The sequence below is a fragment of the Grammomys surdaster genome, unplaced genomic scaffold (assembly GCF_004785775.1).
Source record: "Grammomys surdaster isolate TR1022 unplaced genomic scaffold, NIH_TR_1.0 279, whole genome shotgun sequence".
Taxonomy (NCBI): Eukaryota; Metazoa; Chordata; class Mammalia; order Rodentia; family Muridae; genus Grammomys; species Grammomys surdaster.
Genome location: NW_021604720.1, coordinates 8,907,278 through 8,932,694, shown reverse-complemented (window position 1 = coordinate 8,932,694; position 25,417 = coordinate 8,907,278). Strand labels below are relative to the sequence as shown.

At 43.5% G+C, this 25,417-nt stretch overlaps 1 protein-coding gene across 1 annotated transcript in view; it reads left to right on the top strand.

Moving 5' to 3' along the window:
• Positions 1-16,351, top strand: part of Kcnk10 (potassium two pore domain channel subfamily K member 10) — a 122,868-nt gene extending 106,517 nt beyond the window's left edge. Inside the window, exons 5-7 of the mRNA XM_028777320.1 lie at positions 10,137-10,323; positions 12,774-12,916; positions 14,677-16,351. Of these exons, the coding sequence (XP_028633153.1) occupies positions 10,137-10,323; positions 12,774-12,916; positions 14,677-15,297 (951 nt within the window). The 3' untranslated portion in view covers positions 15,298-16,351. The remainder of the gene's footprint in view (positions 1-10,136; positions 10,324-12,773; positions 12,917-14,676) is intronic.
• Positions 16,352-25,417: the final 9,066 nt, after the last annotated feature.

The window sequence follows — 25,417 nt, the reverse complement described above, 5'->3', positions numbered from 1 at the left end:
CGTGCTGTCCTAAGAGTCAGAAATGCACAGGGGTGTGATACCTACAGAGGTCATATCGCATCTGGCAGTAGCTCCAGCTGTTCTCAGAGTGCAGAACTGTGGGCATGCCAATGGGGGGATCTGCCACCAAATGACTGAAGCCAGCATCCCCTTTGGCCTTCAGAAGTGGCAGTTTAGGCAAGCAGCTTAGTTTAAAATGAGGGTAATTTAAACAGAAGATAAAAAACTAAAAGCAACAAAAAATTTCCTCCAGGAAAAAGTTTAATTGGAAAGAAGGTGGGTATTAGAAATTCTGTAACATTGGTTTCTTGAAACTCAGGCTGCCTGAGGACAATGGCACAATGGCTAAGTGTTTGAATTTTGGGAGATGTCTGGGCCTGGGGGATGTTAATCAGAAAATGACTTTTTTGAAGAAATCTCCTCCTTGTGGCTTAATGCGATATTCTCATGTAATCCACAAACCGGCCAGTTTGTCTTTGGAGACAACCTGACATTACTGTATCCCTGGTGAGTTCTTCCCTGGCGATAACAGAATAACAGACCGGCATGTTCCATGGGGGGGGGGGAGAACACTTTGAGCAGAGGTCTTAGACACCTGTTGAATCTCAGGAAGCCTGAAGAACCAAATGGAAGGAACTCAGACCAGAAGAGTGGTTCTTGTTGGTCCCAGCAGAAGCCAGAACTGGGTCTGTTCAGCAAGACAGTGTAGCCACAGTTGCGCTGCTGGTGGTGCTGATTTGTTACCCCAGAGGGACGAGTCGGGGTGGGGTGGGGCTGCCTCTGGATCCTGCTAAGGCTGACAGGTGTTTCCATGGAGTGAATTTTTAAGGAGAAAGGGGGAAACCTGTGCTGGGTGAGTTGTTAAGTCCTGATTGGACAGGGTAGCCAGGGTAGCCAAACAATGAGTTTTGATTGCTGGACCTTGGGGGCTAGCTTTAGGAATGTAATCTAACAGTTTAGCAAGGAAGGGAGGAGGGGCAAGGCAAGACCTATGACACATTAGCCACGCTTGGGCCTGTCAGAGAAGCCCTTCAATGCAGGTGATGGTGGTGATGGTGATGATAGTGGTGGTGGTGATTGTGGTGGTGGTATTGCTGCTGTTGCTGGTTAGAAGCACCATGGTGACTCTCCTGACATGGGACATGACAGTGCTGTCCTGGCCACCAGCCCCAGAAAGTAAGTCATTCGTGTGGTCGCTGATCTTCTTACCCAACGCCAAATGATGTTCTCAGGGTTGCCACCCAACCCTGCCACTATGGAAGCTCCCATGTTCTACACTGATCCTGGGAGAGTCCTCTCATAGCTCCAGGTCCTTTTAGTTTCTATACTGGGTGGAGATCTCTTTCACCAGACTAAGGAAGGAAATCCAAAGAAAGAGTTGACAAGAAAACAACAAAAAGACCCATTAACTCAGTTCCATCACAACATGGTACTCACTCAGCTTAATGGCTTAGAACTGCATCAGTGATGGCCACTAAGTCAACTGACTTAGTGGTTAGGCTGGGCTTCACTAGGGTCAGGCAAAAGGCCTTTTCTAATTGTTCTAACATGAGGTGAGCATCACAAGGCCTGGTGGGTTTTTTCTTCTTTTGTCTTTAGGGTCTCCTTTTCTAATGCCCTGCAAAGAAGTGGTTAAACAAGAGAGTAATTTTGTATTCCCAAGCAGCCTCGTGTGCTCATAACTAAGAATCATTGTCTTGAAAGCAAGAAGCTAAAGCAGAAAGAAGAAAAGCAGAGGAAGGGAAAGAAAGGGTAGGAAGAAACAGTTGTGGCAGAGGTGGGGACGACCCTCATCTACTGATAACGCTAAGGCATTTCTGTTTTTGTTTTACTCTTAGTCAGGCTGATGCTAGAAGCTTCCCACAAATCCTCCACCAGACAAGTTTCTCACTTACCTTAATTCTTGGACATGTAATGGATGGGAATTCCAGGCAGCCCACTGGAAATCTCAGAAATAACCTCCCTCCACACCTCAGCATGGGCTGAGGCGTGTGTGATGCTAAGATGCTGACCTCTCACACTTGCTGATCGCTGTGGGTGGTTTTGGCAATCAGTCACATATTAAGAGACTAAGAGACGGACAGGGAGAAGGTAAAGTGCCCTTAGGTAACTTGCCGCCGTACGAGTGGATGTTTGACTTTACCCAGTAAGTGTTACACCTGCTTTATGCCCGAAATCACTGCTCTGCACACTGTTCCAGCTCCCAGGCAGAGTTCTTATCCCTCCTAGATAGCTCTGCCAGGGCCCAGGACTTTCTCAATTCCCACCTTATCAGGAGATCTGGTACAATCTCATTCATAACCGGCTTAATGACAATCCCTGTTTCTTCCTGGTGAAAACCTGCAATTTAAAGAGGGGAAGTCACTTCCCCAAGTGAGACTATGGTAGATGTTCCAGCTTCTTTCCTCTTTCATAGACTAATCCAAGCTCTTTTAAAATTTATGTGGAAGGGTATTTTGCATGTGTGTATGTCTGTGTATTATGTGTGGCCTAGTGTCCACGAAGGCCAGAGGTGGTGTTAGCTCCTCTGGAACTGTAGCTACAGTTGGTTGTGACCTGTCATATGGATGCTGGGTGTTAAATCTGGATCCTCTGGAAGAGCAGCCAGTGTGCTTCAACCATTGTGCCATCTCTCAAGCCCTAAACTTTTAAAATAAAACTTGGCACTGTTAAACCAAGAGGAGCACCAAGTTGGCCAATCTGTTGTAAGGTGCAAGGTGACTCTGAGACAGGGGCTGGATATAACTGTAATTCAAAACCCAAAAAAACCTGTGGTACCAGAATATACTGGCAGAGGATAGTTGGGGTGATTTGGGTCTTTGAAAGAACCCAATAAATCAGGTTCCTTGTCATTACAAATATGAACTAACAAGGGTTGACCAAACAGCCATACACTTAAAATACACAAATCCTTAAAAAATTGAAGGTTAATGCATCCTTTCAATATTGTTGAATATGATTTCTCTGTGAACAGATGGGTTTCCTAATATAAAACCAGAGTTGGGATATCTTCTTGGGGAAATCTTGTTCCCAAATGGAAGAGCCTGAGCTACAGTTCCCGGGCCAGAGTAAGGGCACGGTGGCCCCGTGTGTTGTGGTGGCTGGAACTGTGCATCCTTTGGGAGAAATGGGTACCTATTCCTCTAGATTCGTGTGCCTTGTCTATCTACAGTACAGCACTTAGCAAAATGACCCTAGTCTTAAATTTTGTTAGCTGTCTGGGTCATTGTCACTGCAGCATTATTTGGGGAGGGGCATGATGCTGCCAAAATATGTATAGAATAAATTTAGAATTTGGATAGGTAAAAATTGGTGGATAGGTAAAGATCAGTCAGATTGTTAGGTAATCAGCAGATATGGTTCTTCTCAGTAGGTTTCCTGTTCTTCCTTTCACACCTCAACTAGAGAAGATGACCTTTCTTCCACTGAGGTGAGATCTAGACACTTCCTTGTACTGGTGCTGCCTATGCAATGCTCTGGCCTCTAGGTCCAAGCTTCTGCACATTTGGCTAACAGAGACATAAAGAGCAACCACTGTAGGTGACACACTCCAGAGGACATGAAGAACAGTGCCCCTGACCCCCATCATTTACTCCTTTCTCCAGTATACCATGAATACTTACGGCACCTTTAAAGGTTTCAGTCACACTCAAGTGCTCCTGACCTGGGACCAGTAGACAATGTATATCTAAAGGAAGAACTACTTAACTTTCCTGTTTCCCTCCCTTCTCCTCCCCCTCCTCTTTCTCCTTCTTCCTCCCCCTTCCAGTTTGTCTTCCTTCCCTCCTCTCCCTTTTTTCTTTCTTCCTCGTATTCCTTTATCCTCCTTCTTCCCTCCTTCCTGTTCCCCCCCTCCTGCTCTCCCTTTCTCATCATTTTCTGCTCCCCTCTCCCAGCTCCTCCTTTCCCCATCCTCCTTCCTCCCCCACCCCCACTTCTGCCACATCTTTCACAAGTAGCACAGCCCACGGTATATAAAAGTACTCATAATTAGGTTTTGAAAAGATTGAATTTCCAATACAGACCATATGTTTCAATAACCATTTATTTCCAAAGGTTAACAGACACTAACTTTTGAAGTTTTTAATTAAAGTCGTTCCGGAGGCCCAGCTGCATTGTCCCCTGCCTGAATGCACTCCTCTGTCCTCAACTGGCCTTTGTCTTCTCTTTCTCCCCTTCACTGAAACCCTAGCCTAGGTCACTGGGACTCCAGTGGCTACCCTGTTTAGAACCTCAGACCACTATCAGAAGGGATGGCACTGAGCTTGCTTGGGAAGTCCTGGGTCATCTCATTCAGAGGAGAAGGCCGCCTGAGAAGTTTTAGCTTCGTCCATTGAAAGTGTTGATTTGCTATTAGGACACATCCAAGGTCAACAAAAAAATACATACATATATACATACATACATACATAAAGGAACACAAAAGCAGTGGGTAGGACTTAGAAGAAAGCCCCTACTGTGCTGCTGCTCTGGACTGATTCCACAAAAAAAGGGTGCTGAAGACCATGATCAGAGTCCTGCCTTGTATATGAAGGAAGTAAAGAAAAAGGAAGCTGAGAGGTGGATGGATGCCTGAGGGATCTATGTTTTATATCCCAGCACAAAGAAGCAATGCTTGAGAAGGCCAGTTTGCCAGCTGGCGGTCCTCTGCAAGTGAACCATCATGGTTGCAGTTCGAGTGAAATGGTCAGGATGAAGAAAGGACTATTTTGCACTATGCCATACAGACACCTAGGATGGCTGTGCTTTCAATAGAAATGAAGTGTGTGGCATTGATATGGCTGTTACAATGTTACTCATAGTGAGGCTATGTATCAGCAAGGAGAACATGTGTCTGCTCTGCTAGAACATGGTGCAGATTCAAATGTCATGGATGCCAGTGACAACCCTACTCTCCAACATGTTTGTACTGAAAACCTCATGGCTGCCACACTGCTAGCATACCATACAATTATTGCTAAAAAAAAAAAAACAAGGATATTTCACCCCACAGTAACTTGTAATGAAGAACAGATGGATAGCCAAATTTTAATTTATAAAGAAGCAATCACACATGCAACCTGTAGATGGAATAAGCTTTCCAATATGTTCTGTGCTGGTGATCCTAGGCCTACATCCTTCTAAAGAGGATGATTATAACTTTGATGCCCAGTTGGAAGAGGTATGGACCTAATTCAGGCTATATGAAAATAATGCAAAAATGTACGGACAACTGCAAAAGCTCAACAATTCCATGTTAGAATTACAACAACAACAACAATAACAACAAATCCCACAAAAATCAAGTGGGAAAAATCCAATGCTGAAAAACTTGTCGGAAGTGGATAAGGAAATTTTTATAAAAGAACACATGTAGCTATTTCCTCTGAATTGAAACATTCCCTGCTGGAAGGAGGAGGGAAGTTCCTAAGACTCTCCAAGTAATTCAAATCTATCAGGATGCCGAGGAAACTTGAAGGCACAGGAAGCTCTAGAAACTTACAAGATTCACAGAGCTTCTTTATGAGGCTATAGGGGCATTTGCAATTGGAGGAGCATCTTGCAGATTGTTCCAGAGAGGCACCTTTTATGAGCTGTCAGCCATGCTGGGGCGGGCTTTTTGGTGATGCAACTTCTTTTGGAGTCATCCATGGTCCTAAAAGCAATCCCTCACCTATATTCCTCACTGGTTTACTAAGCCAGACATGTAAGAAACTGCTTTTTTTTTTTTTTTTTTTTTTTTGGTCTGCTGGAACTGCTGATGCCCTTGAGGCAAATAGATGTTTGCCTCCCTAGGAAATGTCACACAACAAATGTATTGAGAAAACATACCCTCTGCCATGTAGTTTGGAGTGAAGAAAAGAAGAAAAATGAATAAAAAGAGTGGAGTTAATTTTTTTTTAAACCTCTGACAGAAAAGGGAGGTGTCAATGTGAAAATGGGAACTATATTTTCCACAGAAATTTAAAGCCCTGAAAATTACATGGATATTCTGATAAATGTGCATTTAAAAAGTTAGCGGCTAAGTTAAGAGATGACCCAATCGCTTTGATGATGCCACCAGAATTTAAATATGCCACCCCATACCTCCAAAAAGACAGTAAAAGATCTTTCTAAGAAATCAGAGTGCTTCTAGCAATCATCCAGAGAGATTAAGACACATAAATGGTCATCTGAGCTCATGGCAACTATGGATAGCTTTGCAGAGACCATGCAAAACTTGTGGAGTTGCAGACAGTCAGATTTAGAGTTAACATCTTGGACAGAGCCAGCCCTCTGGTTCCCATCTGTTGGAAATCTATATAAGAGTTTGAGACCCAACAGAACTTATCTTAAAAAAAAAAAAAAAACAAAAAACCCGGAGGCACTAATTTCAAATCTACCTCATTTGGTAGGTATCCTGGAAGTCTCCGAGGATTTATTATTTCCCTTTGGGTTCCAACACTTGGATACCAGCATTGTTTCATTACTGAACTGTTCAGTTAACTGATGCAGGTTAAGGTCACAATGGTGTATGTTAATGATGGAAGACAACAGAACTTCTATAATTTATTGAAAAGGTCATGGGGGTCTATTTTCCATGACTTTTGATTCAATAAATGTATTCAAAATGGTCTTCCTGTTGTCAAATAAGAATATTGTCATTTATAAATGCAAATTTTTTTATCACAGAGCTTTCATTAGCCCTAATGATAAAAAGTGTCACTTCATATATGAAAAAGCTTTGCATGGCAAAACCTCAGTGTACTGAATTGATCAGCCAGTGACATGTGTCAGACTTATTGTAACTCATATATATGTATATATATATATACATATATATATATATATATATATATATATATATATATGTATGTATAATCTCCCATATCCATTTGTATATTTGAACTCTGGGTGTTTCTTATATGTGGTTTCCATGAAGAGTTTTCTATATGATCTCAGTAGTGTGCTTAGAGTGTCTCTACCATGGAGAGCATAAACAATTGTGTTCAAACACCTTTCAAATTTCTAGAGTTACAGTGCTTTGTGGCTGTTTGCTATAATGTTGAAACTATTAGTTATAAGTAGACCTTGTAGAAGAAATCTTGGCAGAAAACAAAGAAAATAAAAACCCAACCTTTAGCAAGATGGTGCCGACTCTCTTTCCACTGAGAGAAATCGTCCTCCATTTGATTGTATTCCCATGGTAACATGTTTTAATTTTAACAAAGCCCAAGGACATCATCAAGGAGGGCTCTGCACATCTAGTTCCTGTCCCTAGCATTTTTGTGGGAATATCTTTGAATAAAATCTCTGATGTCCAGGCTGAAAACGCACGCTAAAAATACTCCTAAGGCAGACAAAACAATCTGGAAAATGTATGTCAGAATTCTAAGAAATCACATAGAAACTGGAAGAAGTGTAGGTATTATTACGAAGTAGTGAGAGTCAAATTTTAAAAAAGCCAATGAACAAAAATATCTGCAAGCTTACTAAAATAACCTTGTTTCTGTAAACAGAAAAACAAGTAATTGGACATGGGGCTTGGCCTCTTGAGGTCTGAAGTAGGTAAACAGAATGAGTGGCTAACACACATTCCTCTCCAAGCTGGTACCTTCCTCCTACTTATGAAGGCTGAGTCTTCCTTGGTAGAAGTGCACAGACAGGGAGATGGATTTTGAGTTCTTCAAGAGTTCCTGTAGTCAGCCGGCTGGATACAAGAGTTTTTCTTCTAACAGTGTCTCCTAGGTATTTCCTAACAGTATCTGTTGAAGGAGCTGAAGACCAACTCCTCTGTCCTAGTCTATAGAGCAAGGGAAGCAAGACTGGGTCAGAACACCACAGCCTCACCACGTCTGCTCCAACCCCACATCCAGCCAGACAATGAAGTGTTGCAAGCATTTTCTGAGCATCACTCCCGGGAATTCAGGAGCGCTCTAGTCAGTGTGGGCAGGAAGCAGAAAGAGAAATGTTTACCTTGCCAGCGAACCCTCTGATAGGCCCTGCCATGAGGGCAGAAGCACCCAGCCGTTGCTATATTCTTGCTTCCTTCTCCATCAAGCAAACCTGCCTGTGCCCATCTCAGGACATCAGGTAGATCTTCAGCTTTCCAGACTCCCCATCCTTCTTTGCCAACAACATCCTCATTTAGATGAGGGCTGTGTGCACATCCTAATTTGGAACTTAACGCCACACAAACATTTAATTCACTTTAATTTCATTATGCATTTAAGGAGGGCAATTTGTAGAAGGGGTGGGGAATGATAGTCTCCTTGCCAGCAATTAGATGAACATAACAGTCTGCCATGGAATCCACTCACGGGCTCTGCACTTTCTGTGCACGTCTGTGAACTAAACCAGACTAGCAAGTTCCTGGATTGTCAAAGGGCTAAGCTGCTCCTCCCCAAGGCTCTCCCATTCAACACAGCAGGAACTCATGAAATGGATACAGTATCCCCCATGGTTCTCAGGGAACTGATTTCTATTGTGACCCTTCTAGGAAAAGATACTTTCATTTGATATCAACAGTATCATTAGATATATTTTTTTCAGAAGACCTTCCTGAAGATATGAGGAGACAGGCATATAGATTAAGCTGCCTATCCTCACTCCCACTTTATATGCAAACTGTCATTTGAGAAGTCGGGGGTTGGGGGTTGGGGAGCAACTTGCACTGTATTTCCTTAGCTTTGCCCAGAGAGTTTACACGCTGATTTATTTATTTATTTATTTATTTATTTATTTATTTATTTATTTTTATCCCCAGTCTTCTTATAATGGACACAAGATGACCTGTTCCTCAGAAGGATTGCATTTGGTGTCTTGTGTTAGAGAGGGCTAACTTTATTTGGCAATTTTCTTTGAGCATATCAATTGTTGAATAACCTGGAGAGCTGCTTCCCTCATTAAGCACAGGGCTGAGAGTTAATCACATCAGAATTCTAATCTTGGCTCTGACCCTCATTAGCAGCAGCATTTTGTGCAAGTCCCTTAGCCCCTCTTGGTGTCTGTTTTATATCAGTAAAATGAGAAATATGAATGCAATTGGCCTCTCCGTGCTCTGAGATTCTTTGACTTCAGAGACACCAGAAACAATGAATGGGAAGTGGATTTTATACATTGTCCCCAAAGTGCTACGTAGTTTTGCCAAAAAACAACCTAGGCAATGTAGACAGGCCATGAAGTCTGGTGTTAAGCACCCATTTCATGTATTTATGCCATTAAATGATACTGAAGTCCCCTGACGCCAGAGTCATCTTCTCTAGCCCCAGTTCTGGGAGTCTGGAGAAGATTTAGATCATCCCATTAGAGGCAAGGCCAGGTTAGACATCAGAGAGCCCTACAAAGGATGCAGAACATCTACCTTAGACGAGGCCGGTGTGATTTATTTGCATAAGTATAACCCTCAGGCTTCATACTTTTTTTTTTTTTGTACTGATGGTTCCTTTTGAAGTGATTGAAGGAGGAAGCTCCAACTGATCTTTTAGAGAGGGACCTTGTCACTCTGACTCATCTCCTATGATATATGGTGATGCAATCAACACACACACTGACCACAGCACTAGCTCAACATGTACTTAGAGAAGTGCACATGCCACAGTAGATAAAGAGACAGACTAAACTTGGCTAGAGCCCACCACAAATGAGGGATGATTTTTTTGTTGTTGTTGTTATGATTCTATTTCCTTTTGCTTTCTCTCCTTTCATTGGGAGGCATGAAGAATACAGGCAACGACCCTACTCCCTCTCACAAACCAATGCTATTTCTCTTTTCCCTAACCTATCATTTTTTGACACTGCCAGTGTGTGAATGGCCTGAATGTCAGGTCCCCAGTAGATCAGTAGTACATGAAAAATTTCAGCAAGCTAGCTCTTCTTGGGAAATAATTACAGTCACACCAGTGACTCAGATCACAATTGGGCTGTATGAATAGAACCATGTGGGAGATATTGAAAGCACAAGCAGTGTCCAACTTCAAGTCCAAGGTCTTCCTAGACTACCTAGAAACATCCGTGTGTGCATTCCACAGGTGTTATCAGATTTCTACATAGCTGCTTATGACTGGAGAAAGGTTAAAAAACCCACGGACATAGCACCCACTTCCTAGTACCTGTCCTCTGAATCCAGTATACTGCTTCTGACTTGCCTATGCTTCTTATTCTTTTGCTCTCCCTAGAAAAAGCAAGTGAGTCAGACCAAGATCCGGGTCATCTCAACTATTCTCTTCATCTTGGCTGGCTGCATCGTGTTTGTGACAATCCCTGCTGTCATCTTTAAATATATCGAGGGGTGGACCGCCCTGGAGTCCATCTACTTTGTGGTAGTCACTCTGACCACAGTGGGCTTTGGTGATTTTGTCGCAGGTAAGCAACCTGGACACAGCCAGTCACTTGCACCTTCCTGGGGGAAAACAATCTGTTGGATGTCATTTTCAAAATGATGATGCCTGGGATTGGGGATTTAGCTCAGTTCTAATGTGCCTGGCCAGCAATCCCAAAGCTCTGGAGCCATAGCAAAAGAATCAAAAGTATGGTAACAAGTATTTGCAGAGGAAGTATACAAAATGACTCAATGTCAACTCAGTGTGATATAAGCAGCATCAAGTTCTATCTATCTATCTATCTATCTATCTATCTATCTATCTATCTATCTATCTATCGTTTTCCTTCCTGAAAAGCCAGCCCCAGGATGCTGACCTAGTGTTAGCATGACTGAATGCATTATGTAAGGGTGAAGTTTTCATTGAACCTGAACTTCTCAACTGTATTGAGGCTCCTTAAGTCAATCGATAAAGACCACAATTAGCCAAAGGCAAATATCAAACGCAGGAACAGTTAGCATAGCTAACTGGTCTGCAGTGATAAGCAGACAAGGCTCCTAATGCTCACGTAAGAGTCTCTGCTCCCCAGATGTAAGACACTCCCGCACTCCCAGGCTTTCCTTTGCGCAGTCCTCAACCACTATGGTCTGGATGGAATCCTAGAGCTTGGGAGAGAAATTGAGGCAGGAGGAGCAACATTCAGCCTGTCCAGTCTGTAAGCCTATTTAGGTCATCCCTTAGCAGTCACCCAGAGACGATAGTCCCTAGGGAAAGACAGTTGAGGTTTTGATCTAAAATAAATACCTGTGAGAGCAGAGGAGCAAAGAGCTGCTTCCCACCACCTTTAGACGCTTCACAGGACAACTTAAAGGGGGGGGGATGCTGATGGCGGTGGTTCTAGCATCAGTGACCCGAGGACTACGGATAGTCTGAGCACTTGGGATGGACTCTGCCCTCTAAGTGATTGCTCTGCCCCATCTGTTGATCAGGACCAAGCACAGAGCTCTGGTGTGAGAACTGAAAGAGAAAGCATTTTTTTCCTGAACATATGCACATCACATGTGCACCTGATGCCCTTGGAAGACGTCCAGTCCCCGGCAATGTCACCATGTAGGTCCTCTTATCCCTAAGTCGCATCTCCAGCCCCGTTCCTACTGCAGTAGGATTCATGGTTGTATTGCAGATTAGTTCTGATTTTATTTAGAGCCATGGGTCCCAGTGGGCTCTATCAAGCTTTCCACACTACTGTCACCATAGAGCTTCAATGATGGCAGACACAGCAACAACCACAACCCAGTGTGCAAGGCTAGGAATATTTTGCTTCCCAGTGTCCTGATTGTTAGTACAGCACCCATGAGTTGTCTTAGAGGCACCCTTCCTGCTCTCTGGGTGAGTGAAGGGTGCTATCAGTAGTGCTAACAATGAGGCTGAAATAAGTGGGAGGATTATTTGGAATAAACGACCATTTCTATTAATGGAACAGCTAGCCAATACCATTAGGCAACTGGCCAATTTGGTTTTGATGTTTTTTTTTTACTGTAATCTTTATTTATACAATGATGGGATTGAACTAGATGTCCTCACAGGTATGGTTTAGCTCTAGGCTATGGTAATTCTAATTGCCTGGCCTAACTGACCCCCTGGATGAGCAGCATGTAAACACCATCCCTCACTTAGCGTCAAATCACTATTTCATGAACCAAAGTCTCAATAATGCTGTTATACTTAATTTTACTTCTGCGCATGCACTCATCTCTAATGCGTGTGAACTTTAGAAGGAAATAACTTCAAGTATTTCAAATCATTTGGCATAGTGTTTGTGTGTGTGTGTGTGTGTGAACCTCCTCCTGGTTTCTTCCTCTTGTTCTCTCCCCTTCTTCCCCCTCCTACTCCTTTCTACCCTGTCTGTCTGTCTCTGTCTGTCTGTCTGTCTTCATCATCGTCATCATCATCATGCCATTGTAATCTTCTCCTCCCCTCCCCCAACCCGGACTCATCTTCCTCCTTTTCAGAGTCAAATTTTCACCATGTAGCTCTGGCTCACCCTGAACTCACTGTGTAGTCAGGCTGGCCTTGAACTTACAACGGGTCCTCCAGCCTTTGCTCCTTGAGTGATGAGATTATTAGCATGTGCGAGCCTTCATAGTATTCTGTGTTAATGAGGGGAATTCAGAGAAATTTGAGAAAAAATGATAGGTGGTGGGCCAGCATTTGAAGGTACTTTTCCTGTGAAGTTAATTTTCTGTTAGTGGGAGTAGCTGACTCAAGGTGGCCACCGGCATTTTTCTGTTCTAGAACGAAGGGTTATTTTTAGTTGTTAAGAGTCAAAGAAATTAAGCTACCAGCCAGACTCCAGTTTCTGTTGGCTCTTGTTTCCTGCAAGCCTAATGGCCTAGAACTAGACATCGAAATGACATTTCCCTCCTTGGATTGGAGTTTACTCTGCGAAGACCAACTGTTGACCATGCTAAAGTACCGTTTGGTTATTTTCAGGGGGAAATGCTGGCATCAATTACCGTGAGTGGTATAAGCCGCTGGTGTGGTTTTGGATCCTCGTTGGCCTTGCCTACTTTGCAGCTGTCCTCAGCATGATTGGAGACTGGCTGAGGGTTTTATCTAAAAAGACGAAAGAAGAGGTAGGACCCCTTCCAAGCCCCATGAGTGTCCTTGACACCCCTCATTGAGAAATGTCTGTTTCTGACTCCACGAAACCAGCGCATAGCTTCCCTTTCCTTTATTTAGAAGTTTAAGTTGAGTCCATAGGAGTTATTTCTAGACCTTTTAGTAAATAACTGCTTTAAACATATAAAAAAGAAAAAAAGATAGGAATGACGAGCAAGGGTGGATGGTGGCTTCAGAAAGAATGCAGTTGCCTTTGTCAAGCAACTACTTGGAAGGCTTCAGGGACTCGTGGGAAGCCTGGGGAAGCTGGCCGGCACTCCAGGTCTCAGGGTCAGCTTGGGGATGGCCTCTTGGACACCACTAGATGAAAGTCATCTAACAGTGCCCAGCCGTGGGGAAATAGGCTCAAGGGGTCCTTTCTGCATATATCCTCATGTCCCTGTATATATCTCTCCCATATTCCCCCATTGCCAGATACCTGCAGTCTTTACTCCTAGAAATGTATTTGAAACTCAAAGGCAAGAGAAGGAAGATAGAAAGACACATAGGTCATTCAAAATGTCATTCTTCTGCAAAGAGAGGAAGATAAGTAGGAGGAGAAAGAGTAAAGAGACAGAGCGATAACTTGACTAGAGAGGGACACGCAGTCCATTTAAGGGCAGCTGTGCAGATCATTTGGTAAAAAGCGACAAGGAGACAGTTGTTGGGTGAGCCCCAGCCCATTTCTCCAATTCCTTGGCTTACAAATTAATGTTCCTGGCTTGTGTAAACATTCCCAATGCCACTTCCAGGCTGATTCCCCACAGACTGACCTGCTGAATGTTGGCTTTAACAAAAGAGGAAGGGACCACAGAAACCAGACTTTCCTAAATGCTAAACTTTTGAGTCATTTGCCTCTATAGGGAAGCAGAACGGCACAGAAACAACCAAAAAAAAACTGGTGATGAATCTCCAGCAAAACTTCACTTCCTAAGAAAGTATTTCAGGTGGACTTTGGTGGGAAATGCCCTTTTCCTGCACCTTAACCAGGGATATATGGTTATCAGGTACCTTGGGCCTTCCTCAGCACACGGTTGCAGAATGGCTTCCAGACAGGGTGACTAACTATCTCAGTTTTCCCAGAACTTAGGGGATTTCCTTGGGCACGGGCCTTTTTTTTTTCCTCAGTATCACAGAGATTGAACCCTGGGGCCTTGTGCATGCGAGGCAGGTGCTCTGCCATTGAGTTCTATCCTTAATGCTTAGACAGGAGTATTGGAAAGACAGGAAAGGACGAAGGTTTGCTAAGCATTGCCTTTCATGGCCACAACTGAGCTAGGTGTGGTCTTTAATGTTATGCAATTATAGAAGCTGCATGAGACTTCATGTGAGAAAAATGGGGCCATACAGTGACGCGCGCGCACACACACACACACGAGAGAGAGAGAGAGAGAGAGAGAGAGAGAGAGAGAGAGAGAGAGAGAACCAGAATCCAGATCTCCCCTCCAAATGCTAACATCTGCCTCTACTCAGCTCTAATTTCTCAATTTCAGATGCTTCCAAGCTCTCCCTACTCCATCAGTCAGTCACTAGCCAGCCTGACATGGGTGTCTAATTGGGTTGTAGAGAACACCAGAGGAGATGTAGTGCTTTGTCTCTTTCCCTGGGAGATGATCTCCCCCTAGTCTCCCCCCAGAGACAGCCTCCCTCAATGGATCACCTGAGGGCTGTAGGTTCTGAGAAGTCTAAGAGGAGAGGAATTTCTTAGTTTGTTTTGCTCTTCTGTCTTGTCTAGGTGGGTGAGATCAAAGCCCATGCAGCTGAGTGGAAGGCTAATGTCACTGCTGAGTTCCGGGAGACCAGAAGGCGGCTCAGCGTTGAGATCCATGACAAGCTACAACGGGCAGCCACCATCCGAAGTATGGAGCGCCGGAGGCTGGGCTTGGACCAGAGGGCCCACTCACTGGACATGCTATCCCCTGAGAAGCGCTCTGTCTTTGCAGCCCTGGACACAGGCCGTTTCAAGGCCTCATCCCAGGAGAGTATCAACAACAGACCAAACAACCTACGTCTTAAGGGGCCAGAACAGCTCAACAAACATGGGCAGGGCGCTTCTGAGGACAACATCATCAACAAGTTTGGGTCCACCTCCAAACTCACAAAGAGGAAAAACAAAGATCTCAAAAAGACCTTACCCGAGGATGTTCAGAAAATCTATAAAACCTTCCGGAATTACTCTCTGGATGAAGAGAAGAAAGAGGACGAGACAGAAAAGATGTGTAACTCAGACAACTCCAGCACAGCCATGCTGACAGAGTGTATACAGCAGCAAGCTGAGATGGAGAATGGAATGGTACCCATGGACACCAAAGACCAGGGGCTGGAGAACAATTCTTTACTTGAAGACAGAAACTAATGTTAAAGACACTGGAATTGGACTACATGTTGTCTTTTTCTGTTGTTTTGTTTTCTTTTTGTCTTGTTTTTGTTTTAATATTCACACTGAGACACGTGCCTTAAATAGACTTCTTGTTAGTCCAAAATTACATAGCATTGAAGAATATATTTCACTGTGCCATACACAACTGAAAGCTTGCTCTGCCAAAATGAATCAAACAGGAGCTTTGTTTCAGATAGTGGCAGCGAGACCCAGGTCAGCTGTCCCTGTGAGGGGAGTTCCAGTGGCTATGCTACACTCTTCACCTAGTGCCGCATGGTACACAGGCAAGGGCAGCTTTCCCTTAGACCAGCCTCCGAGAGGACAGGTTTGTCTTTTGAATTGAGTCTCCTTTTCCCCAACCGACCCTTAGTGATACATTGTGCACAGAAGAGGCGGCTGTTTGGGAGGGACCTGGTGACTCTAGCAAGAGTTTGAGTGGACATTTTGGTAGGCCACAGTGCAGAACACCTACTCCAAAATGAATGTCCTTGGGGCCCAAGAGTACCTGGAATTTGTTTGAAACTGATCAGAGCACACACGTTTTATAAGGTGCAATTGCTTTTCTCATTAAAAAAAATCACAGACACATCCCACTGTGGATATCTCCTTAACCAATGACAGACGTCCACTGAGCTTTATCCTTTTCACAGGATAGATAGTGTAGGCGGACTTGCAAGCATTGGTGAATACACCGCCTCAGCCGCTGCCTCGTCAGAAGGCAGATCATGCAATTTTCTTCAGTGGGTGTGAAGGTAAAAAAATAAATAAACTGATTTTGGAACATTCATACTCACTTTTCTATGGGGACTTTAATTACAACTTGTTTTGATAGGAGGGAGGAAATACCAAAATGGTTGCCTTTGCATGATGCCGGTGGCTTGCTGTTCTGTCTAGCTGATCCTAATTTTTTTTTTTTTAAATAAAGACAAAAATAGACATCTTGCATTTGTGAGACACACCGAGGAGGACCATGGCATCTTTCCATCTCAGGGCTTCCTGTCCTTTTGGGTGTCTTAGAGTAGATTTAACTGTAAGACTCAATCTTGCTATTTCAACACAAAAGGAAAAGGAATCTCACACCAAACCCTTGTAAGATTGAAATGGTTTTAAGTTTGCAGTTTAAGTGCCGTTAATGCATTTAAAACAAGAATACTGAAAGGGAGTGTTTAAAGGATTTCATTTTGTTCTTGTGTTTCCTGATGCCTTTACCAAGTTCAGTGTGTGACTGTTTCGTTATGCCTTTCTATGAGAACATACCCTTCCTTACCTATTTGCCCCACACCTGTTATTCACCAAAATGTTAACTCCCTTGTCATTGTTTCTAGGAAAGCAATGATCAACATGTGATTGCTATGTTTAACCAGTTTGCAATGTTCAGTGAAGGACCGTTGTAGGACAGCGTGAGTTGTAGGGTTTGAGAGGCTGATTTAATGGATTTTTTTTTATCAGAAAGGAGAAATTCATAGTAGGCCTTATCTCACCTATGTATGTGTCAGCTTTAGTAGGATTTGGCTGCATGTTGGTTCAGCTAGGGCCCCCTGCACTTAAACATTTGAATCCTGTAACAGGAGGAAACTGTTGGTTATGGATCTTCTAAACTCAGTTCCACCTTTTGGGGATTATCATGGAATTTTCCTCTAACTAGTTAACAAAGCATATTTAACAAAAGGTCACAGCACAAGTGGAGACCTCCAGAAACCATCTACCATTTTCTAACTGAGGGGAAAATTATGTCCACTGCCTCTTTGACCGCTGGTACCATGGAAGACTCATCTCCCTGAAATGTACTGTTTCCAGCTGTCCCCTTCTTGGAGCACAGAAGCCTGTTTCCCAGCTCTCAGGGAAACCTTCAGGATCTTGTTAAATATTTGAGGAGTCAAATAGGAATCACTACGGTGAGGTCTTTGCTGTCAAGGGTTTGTCTGGGGTCACTATTTCGTTGGAGCAGAACATTGGCTCATTGGTGTCCCATATAGTGCTGTAGGCTTGGAGAACATGATGCGTATGTAGGCATGGATGCTGGGTTTTTATTATGGGAAGGGTCCAGCCTGGCTCATTGTGTTTTAAGGAACAGGTAGATAAGTGGGACTTCTCTATTCTGATGAGTTTCCTGATGAAACTGCACATGGATCTCACCCATTTTCCGTTGGCACATTTTCATGATTGTGTTAAAACTGCAGGCACTAGATCTGTATCTGGTAAAGAAGTATCCCTGCCATTTGTTCTATGCCTTTTATGGACTTGGCATTTTACTGGATTGGGCATTTTGCAGCATTCATTGAAACCTCAGTGGGGAGTATTTACAAATTCTTTGTATAGACAAGGGCACAGAGACTCAGGTACAGAGACTACTTACCAGTAGTGCACAGCAAGAAGGTGGTAAGAACCTGCTTTCAGTTTTGCTACGATGTTCACGACATGTACCTTTGTGACCGAGAGTGCTTGTGTATTTGTGTGTGATTGTATGTGTGCACACATCTTACAAGCCTCATGAGCACAGTTGACAGAGATGAGGGGAAGATAGATTTTTTTTTTGTATCCCTAAGAGGGAATAAAGTTTTGGGGGTAAATCTGGCCTAAAAGGTTATACCCCTGAAGTTATCTATCTACTGCATGCTTTTGGCTTGGGGGATGCTGTAGACAGCACCTCTTCTGGATGCTGGAAAAGCCCTTCCCAAGCACTCCTTTGCACTTTACTCCATTTTCTTGCAGGAACTCTTCTCACAGCAGGACCTAGACATTTCAGAAGTCTTAGATGCAGAGCCAACCAAAAGGAGCAGGTACACGAGTCAGTGTGTGCATAGTTGTGTTCGTGAGACTCAAACCTCAGTAGTACCGAGACTCAAGCATAACCTTGGATTGAGAGTGTGTAACCCATTCCCTGAGTGTTGGATAAAGGTTCTGAATGACGTCAAAGAAGACCCTCAATGAAGATTGTGTCTGTGGAAAAAGCATTCCAAAAACTATGAAGTACTCTCCAAAGGAGAAGCCAATGGGAACATGAGAGGTTTCATCTCATCTGCACATGCTAACTAAACCTGAAGGTGTTGGTTGTTCGGAAGTTACTCAAATGTTATCCCTGTAAGCAGGGGAGCAAACAGTATGCAGAACATACGTGATAAGACAGCTGCTCTATGTTACATACAAACATCTGCCTAGCTTACCCTTTCTCCTCAGTAACCCTTGCCCCTCTTAAGCCCAGAATAAATGGGTTTTAGACATAGAAAGAGCACTTTTGGTATCTTAGATGGGCAGTTTTGTGCTTCGTTTGACAGCTGAGTAGAGAATTGTTCTCTCATCTGGAGGTTTACTAGTGAGATCCAAGCAATAGTTTGGAGAGGCTATTATATATAGTATATATAATTATGTTATATATTATAATAATGTAATTGTTATAGCTGTTATTATAATATATTACATATACATTATATATATAATATTCCCAGACCTAACTCAGTAGTGATTCTCTCTGTTTCAGCTTGGCTATAGGGCAGTGCAGTGTGTGTGTGTGTGTGTGTGTGTGGCGTGTGTGATGTGAAAGGGGTCCCTGGCTTATAATTCAGGTATCTGGGACCACTACTGCTTGTGCTCTTCCATCCCGCAGCCTGTGCTCACAGGCACACCGTTTTCCCTGTACCTCATCTGCACACCAAGGGAATGGAGCACAGGTTATTACCAAAAGCCTTTTCCAATTGTACAGTTCTCTGAGGAGACATTCCCCAGTCCATGAGTTAATCGGAAGATTATTAAGTTGGATTTCTGCATATTGATTAATGGTCCCATTCCCACCCTCGGCATTTGTTTTCTGCACGGTTGATGGAGACCAGATGTATTTGAGAGACTGGAACACACCCTATATAGGCTCTATCCACCCCATCCTAGCTCTTAGCACACCGTTGCTCTGCACAGCACACAATGCAGGGGGCTTTTTTTTTTTTTGGGTGGTGGGGGTGGGGTCATCAGGGCAATGGTGTTAAGGCTAGTCAAAGAATTGTAAGCCATTGCTATCAGCACTCAGTTGTACTAAGTGTTCCTTTGACTGCATTGTGAATTCATGTCCCCCACCTCCTCCTGGTACTCAAAGTCACATGTGTGTAGGAAATGACTTCTCAGGTTTCATGGGAAGTTCTAGCTGTGCTAAACATTGACAAAGCACCCCTCCCCACCCCCCACAAATGGTTCTGAGGCTTCATTTCCTGGGGAATCAAAGCTGCTGCTGCATACCTATTTACTTGGTCTGGGGTCAGGGTTCTGGTTGAAGCACTTGTGGCTCACTGGACTGGACTGGGGAATGATGCCAACCATCCAGTGTGCAGAGTGGTTTCAACATCAAAGACACTGAAAGGAAAAAGAAGCAAACCAAGCTCACAGAGCCTCTCTAGAGCCCCACCAGCTTCTGTATTTTGCCAATGCTTCAGGTCTGGGGGTCTTTCTTACCGTTAGTATATAAACTGTATGCAAAGAAAGAGGCTGAGGGTAGCCACGGGAAGCCTCTGCTGATACAGCATAAGAACTGGCTTATTAATAGTGGCCTCAAAAGGACACACAACCAAGCTCTAAAACAAAGGCCACTTTCATTTGGCACTTCGAGTGCTGTTGAGTCTGCACACAGTATGGCAGCTACAGGGCTCTGATAAAGCCCTGCACCCTGCCCTAGTGTGGTAGCCATGTTACATCACATGACACCAGCTTAGTGGTATAGAGAAGTGAGGTGTCTCTGACTTGCTGGGTGTGGTTATCATTTTGATAGGTGCCGGAGATTGGGGACCCCCTTATGTTCTTTGTCCTTAAGTTCTTTGCTCTGTCCTGTGCACTACAAAAGAAACTCCTTTGAGAAACTTCCAGACCATCAGCTCAGTAGACTTGCGCCATAGATGCTGCTTCATGGTATGTCCCATGTGTGGGGCTCTAGCTGGAAGGAAGAGAGCTAGATGGGATATCCAAACTACCCCGAAGGCTAACCTCTTTTCCTTTCTGTCTCAGAGCTGCAAGCAAGGGACTCAGTGATGATCAACCATAAACCCATGTGTGGAGATGTTTTACCTATTTTTTTTTTTATAGGATTTCATGGTGCTTTTTTTTTTTAAGGCATTTTACAGTTGATGTGTCGGGAGGGGGGGCATTTTCTATTGCTCTTAGAAGGAGACGTGGGAATTTGCTTGTAACATTTCAATAAGCTGTGCTGCTATTGTCCCTTATTTGAAGATGTAATTTTTTTTTTCAATGATGGAGAACATTGCAACAAAGACCTTCTGGAAGATCCAATCTAATGCCTGTCCTGTTTTCCTTATGGGCTGTGTGTGGTTCACAGTGGCTGAATTGGGCACTCTGTTCAGGACCACGGGATAGTTTCTTTACCGGGCTTCCACTCATCCATCAGCATATCACACTGTGTTCATGAGCATAGAGCCAGGGGGACCTACTGTCTGGAGGAGGAGTCTGAAAACCCTCAAGGAAAGGAATCTAAGAAGCCAGCAATTTGGCTGTGCTCTTACATTCATTTTTCTACCTTTTATCTTTTTTCAGTTGCATGTTGCTAGGGGTTGGGCAGCAGGTTAAACCACATTTTGTGTGTGAAAAACTACATGTGGGCACTGTAATAGGTCTTCTACTATGAAAGACAACTTCTCTGCTGCAGACATTGCAAGATACATTGATACGCTCTTGCTGCATGAGTCTCCCATGATGTGTGGCAATACATGGCAGCTAATTTTGGACACCTATCACGTATGAGATGGTCTACTGACAGTTTACAAGCATCCCACTTAGCCTTCTAAAAAAAAAGATCAACATTTCATAGGTCACCGCTTTGAGCTTCTGAGATAAGCAAGCAACCTCTAACCAGCTCAATCAGCCTTCCACCTGAATCTCTCTATGTTGTGTAATGCATGGGATATATATATATGTGTGTGTGTGTGTGTGTGTGTGTGTGTGTGTATTTTTTTTTCAGTAAAGGAAGCATGATTCAGACTCACCTCTCCTCACTCTCTTTCCTCCTGGTGAGGAAGGATTTCTATTATGTCAAAGGTATAAGCTGTTAGCTGGAGTAAGACCAACTAACTGGCTTCCATTTAGACCTAAATCAAGTTTAGGTCTGCTGGTCTTTGCTGGTCAGGGACAGGTCTGGTTCAGGTTTCCATTGTCTTTCTGGGCCCGCCACAGTACAGAGCACATGCTAGGAGCTCTCTGATTTCTTTCAAAACTGCAGCACAAATAGGTCAGTTGACCTCCTTGGCCTTTAGGATAAAATCCAAAACTATGGTCTCCCAGACCCTGCATGATGTCATATGTCATTTCAAATCAATCTCGTCTGCCTCCGTTCTGAATTACTTTCCAGCTCCTCAAATGGCCTGCTCCATTTTCTCATTTTCCCTCTCCAACTTTTTATACCCGAGGTCCTTCCAGGAGTCATCTCCACTTGAGTCCTGTGGTTCAGTCCTATCTGGCAACTTTGTGTTCCTTGGATGAAGTAGAAGAGGTACCCCCAAGAAATCTTTTCTCAACTTTCCCCAATACCTTACAGCAAGTCATCCACCTATAACCTAACTTGACCCTCCCTCACTGGACATTTGCTAGACTGGATTTTAGTTGATGGTCCCCTTGCCTGTTTTATTACAGGGCTAGAGGCTCTGTCTGTTGGTCTCATCCTCAGCACGGAATAAGGTACTTAAGACAGCGGATCAGTTTAATTAGTATTGCTGAGCATATTTTCATCCTTCAAAGAGGATTTTATTTTTCACAAATTGGAAGGCCACCTGGGCTCAAGACTGATAGTTAAAGTCATTTCTCCTCCAACTACTTAATATCATTTTGGGAAAGCCAAGTTTATCTATAAAGAAGTGAGATATATGTTTTATTTTAAAAAAATGCAATTCCAAAGCCAGGTGGCAATGGTGCACACCTTTAATCCCAGCACTCAGGAGGCAGAAGCAGGCAGATTTTGAGTTCAAGACCAGTCTGGTCTGCAGAGTGAGTTCCAGCATAGCCAGAGCTACACAATGAGACTATTGTGCAAAACCAAAAAGGAGAACAAAACAAAACAAAAAGCATATGTAATTCCAAAATGTTAATCACAGGCAGTGACTGAGACCAGAAAGATGCCTACCCTGAAGACCAGCTGTCATCTAGCTCTTTGGATACTGGCAGAAAAAGTCTATTACTATAGAGAGAATTGGAACTTACATGTACCCAGGGAATAAGATATTCTGCTTTCTGGGGATATCAGCTGCCGCAGCTCATGCCTGTACCTGAGGAGATTGTCCTCATCAATCACATTTTCTTCCTTTCCCTGTTAATCTGGGTGTATTCTTAGAATCCATTTTAAGACTATAGTCTCAGATAGTGGCTCTCCCAATTATGCTGTGGTAACCCTTGCATGTCTTTGAGAAGCCTCCAGGGGTTTCTAGAGGTCTGAACTCTTTCCAGCCCAGTATAAATACAGTGTTTGCCTCTTGTTCATTCTTGTTCTTCCCCACAAGAATACACTTTACAACTGACTAGCACCAGTACTTACTGGCATATGGGCAAGGTAATCTGATACCTTCTGATGGGCATAATTGATTTTCCAAAATAACAGCAAATGGGCTTGCATTTCTTCGAGTATAAAATGTGCTAGATGTTGATTGTTGGTCTTTCTGTGCAGTTTCTATCCCCTGGGGTCTTCTCAGAGGCTGAACTACCAACCAAAGAGCATTATATGGACTGGACCTAGCACCCCCCCCCCACACACACATATGTAGCAAATGTGGAGCTCAGTCTTCTTGTGGGTCCCCTAACAACTGGAGCGGGGTCTATCCCTAAAGCTGTTGCTTGTCTGTGGAATATGTTCCCCTAACTGGGCTGCCTTGTCTGGCCTCAGTGGGAGAGGATGAGTCTAGTCCTGCAGAGACTTGATGTGGCAGGTTTGGGGGATAACCAGAGGTACCTCCACCCTCTCAGAGGAGAAAAGGAGGGGCAAAGGGAGGGACTGTGAGGGGGGGCAGTGGGGTGGGTAGTTATATGGAAGCATTTGGAGGGAAGAAAGGGAGAAATGTTGTAGTTATAATATTATCCCCAAAATAAGAAATAGAAAGTGCAAGATGTAATAATTCCATTAAAAAGGACTTCCTGTTTGCCCTCAATAGTAATGGATTTCATCTGTGGCTATGAATTTCTTCTTCCAGGCCTTCCCCAGCTGCTCCTGGGAGAAATTCAAGGCCCTCTATTTCTTGACTACTGTGGAAGCTACTGGAAGGAACTTTCTAGACGCTCCTCTGGTACTTCTTTAGATTAGACAGCCTTCCTAGTGATACCTTGGTTACAACAGTCCCCTGTTCATTGTTTCCCATTCCTGGAGGGAGCTCTCTCTTGTTTTCAAGGGCTTTGTCCAAGACACAGGGGAAGAGTTTAAAAGTTGTATGCCATAAGTCACAGCACTGAGCAAAAGGAGTCAGCAGAGTCCCAGTAGAAGAGAGCTCAGGTTTGCCTGAAACAGGGCAGGATGCTGTGCGCGAGGAGTCTGGGACAAAGGCTGATGGTCTAGGCAAACTGTCTTTGGATAATTTTGGAGTTAGAATACTGACCACCATGCTATGTTTACATTTATGAACTTGCAACAACCATGGGAGCCAAAATAGTGTAACATACTTGAAACACAAAAATACTAGTTTAAAGATGCTACAACATACCCAAGTGTGTGAATTAAAAAAAAAAACAATTACAATCTTTTTCCCCCACCTAGACTTTTTTGAATTTGAGAAGGCAGACATGTTAGCATTCTTTGAATGCCTTTATGCAAAATATTTCAAATTTCTGATATTTCAAGTTATTCCAAGTCAGTTTTGTTCTGATATATAGAAAGTCACCAAAAGTGACCACAATTTTTTTTTTCTTTTAAAAGCGTATTTTCTCACATAATCAATGGAACAGTCATGCTTACTAAATGAGCTTGGGTCATTCTGGGTAAGAATTTGCTTTCACTTTTAACGTGCTAAAATTTCAATCTTTGTCGGTACAGTCACCTACATTTTTACCAGTCACCTACATTGGTAGGCGGTCTTTGAATTAATTGCAAATGTTCTAGGCAGAAAACAATAGCAAGACCTTTGAGATGAGAGAACTCACTCAGTAGAGAGGAACTTTGGAGAATACTAACATCCAACCTCAACTGTAAATGCAGTAGGGATGGACAGGATGGCACATCGAGATTATAACTACGTTTCCTCTTCCCTTTCTCTGACCCCTCCTATATCCTCTTTCCTTGTGCTCTTTCAAAGTCATGGTTTTTTCATTGTTATTGCATTTCACTATTTTATCCAGAACATTCTCTTATGCCTGCAAGCATATCCTGCTCTTCTGTCTTTAAACGTTGCTTTTTTGGGGCCCACTGAAGGAAGAAAGTAATGAGCCCCCTTCTGTCCATGAGTGGGTAAAGATCCAAAACAATTTTTCTACCCATTTCCCAGGGCAGGAGGAAGAGAACTAACAGCAGTGGTAACCGGTTAAAGTTACAGGAATCAGCTACTCGTTGAATATTTATGGAGCCCTATTCTGTATGAGGCCTCGAGAGAGGGATGGGGACATTTTAGCCACATGATGTGCCCTTCAAGATTGACTACACCAAGGAAGTCAAAACAAGCTTCCTGGAAGAGGAAGTCTCCAGAAGCAGGTTCAGGACCTCTTTGGGAGCAGAGGAACTTGAATAGTTCCAAGATATAATTCTGTGTATTTTAAAAATATGCTGATCTACCAAACACTGCCCATGTATCCTCTGTTGCTATGTTTCCTGTGGAAGGGGGGTGGGGGGAGCTTTAAAATGACTGAATGTATCACAGAAGCTAAACCAAAGTGAAAAGACAAAGAACATCAGCACCATTGGCCATGGGTTACAACGGGAACTCTAACTCCTGAAAGCACGTGCGATTGACTAACTTACAAATATTAGTGTTTCTTCTCCCTGTACACCCCTCCCCCATGCCCTTCTTCTGTCTCCAACGCAGGAGAATGCCGTGCTCTGTCTTCATTTCCTCTAGAAAGGAATATGGTGGCTGGCGTTATCCTGACTCTATGTCAGACACAGAGGATTTCCCGTGATTGGAAGCAGACTTGGAACACAACA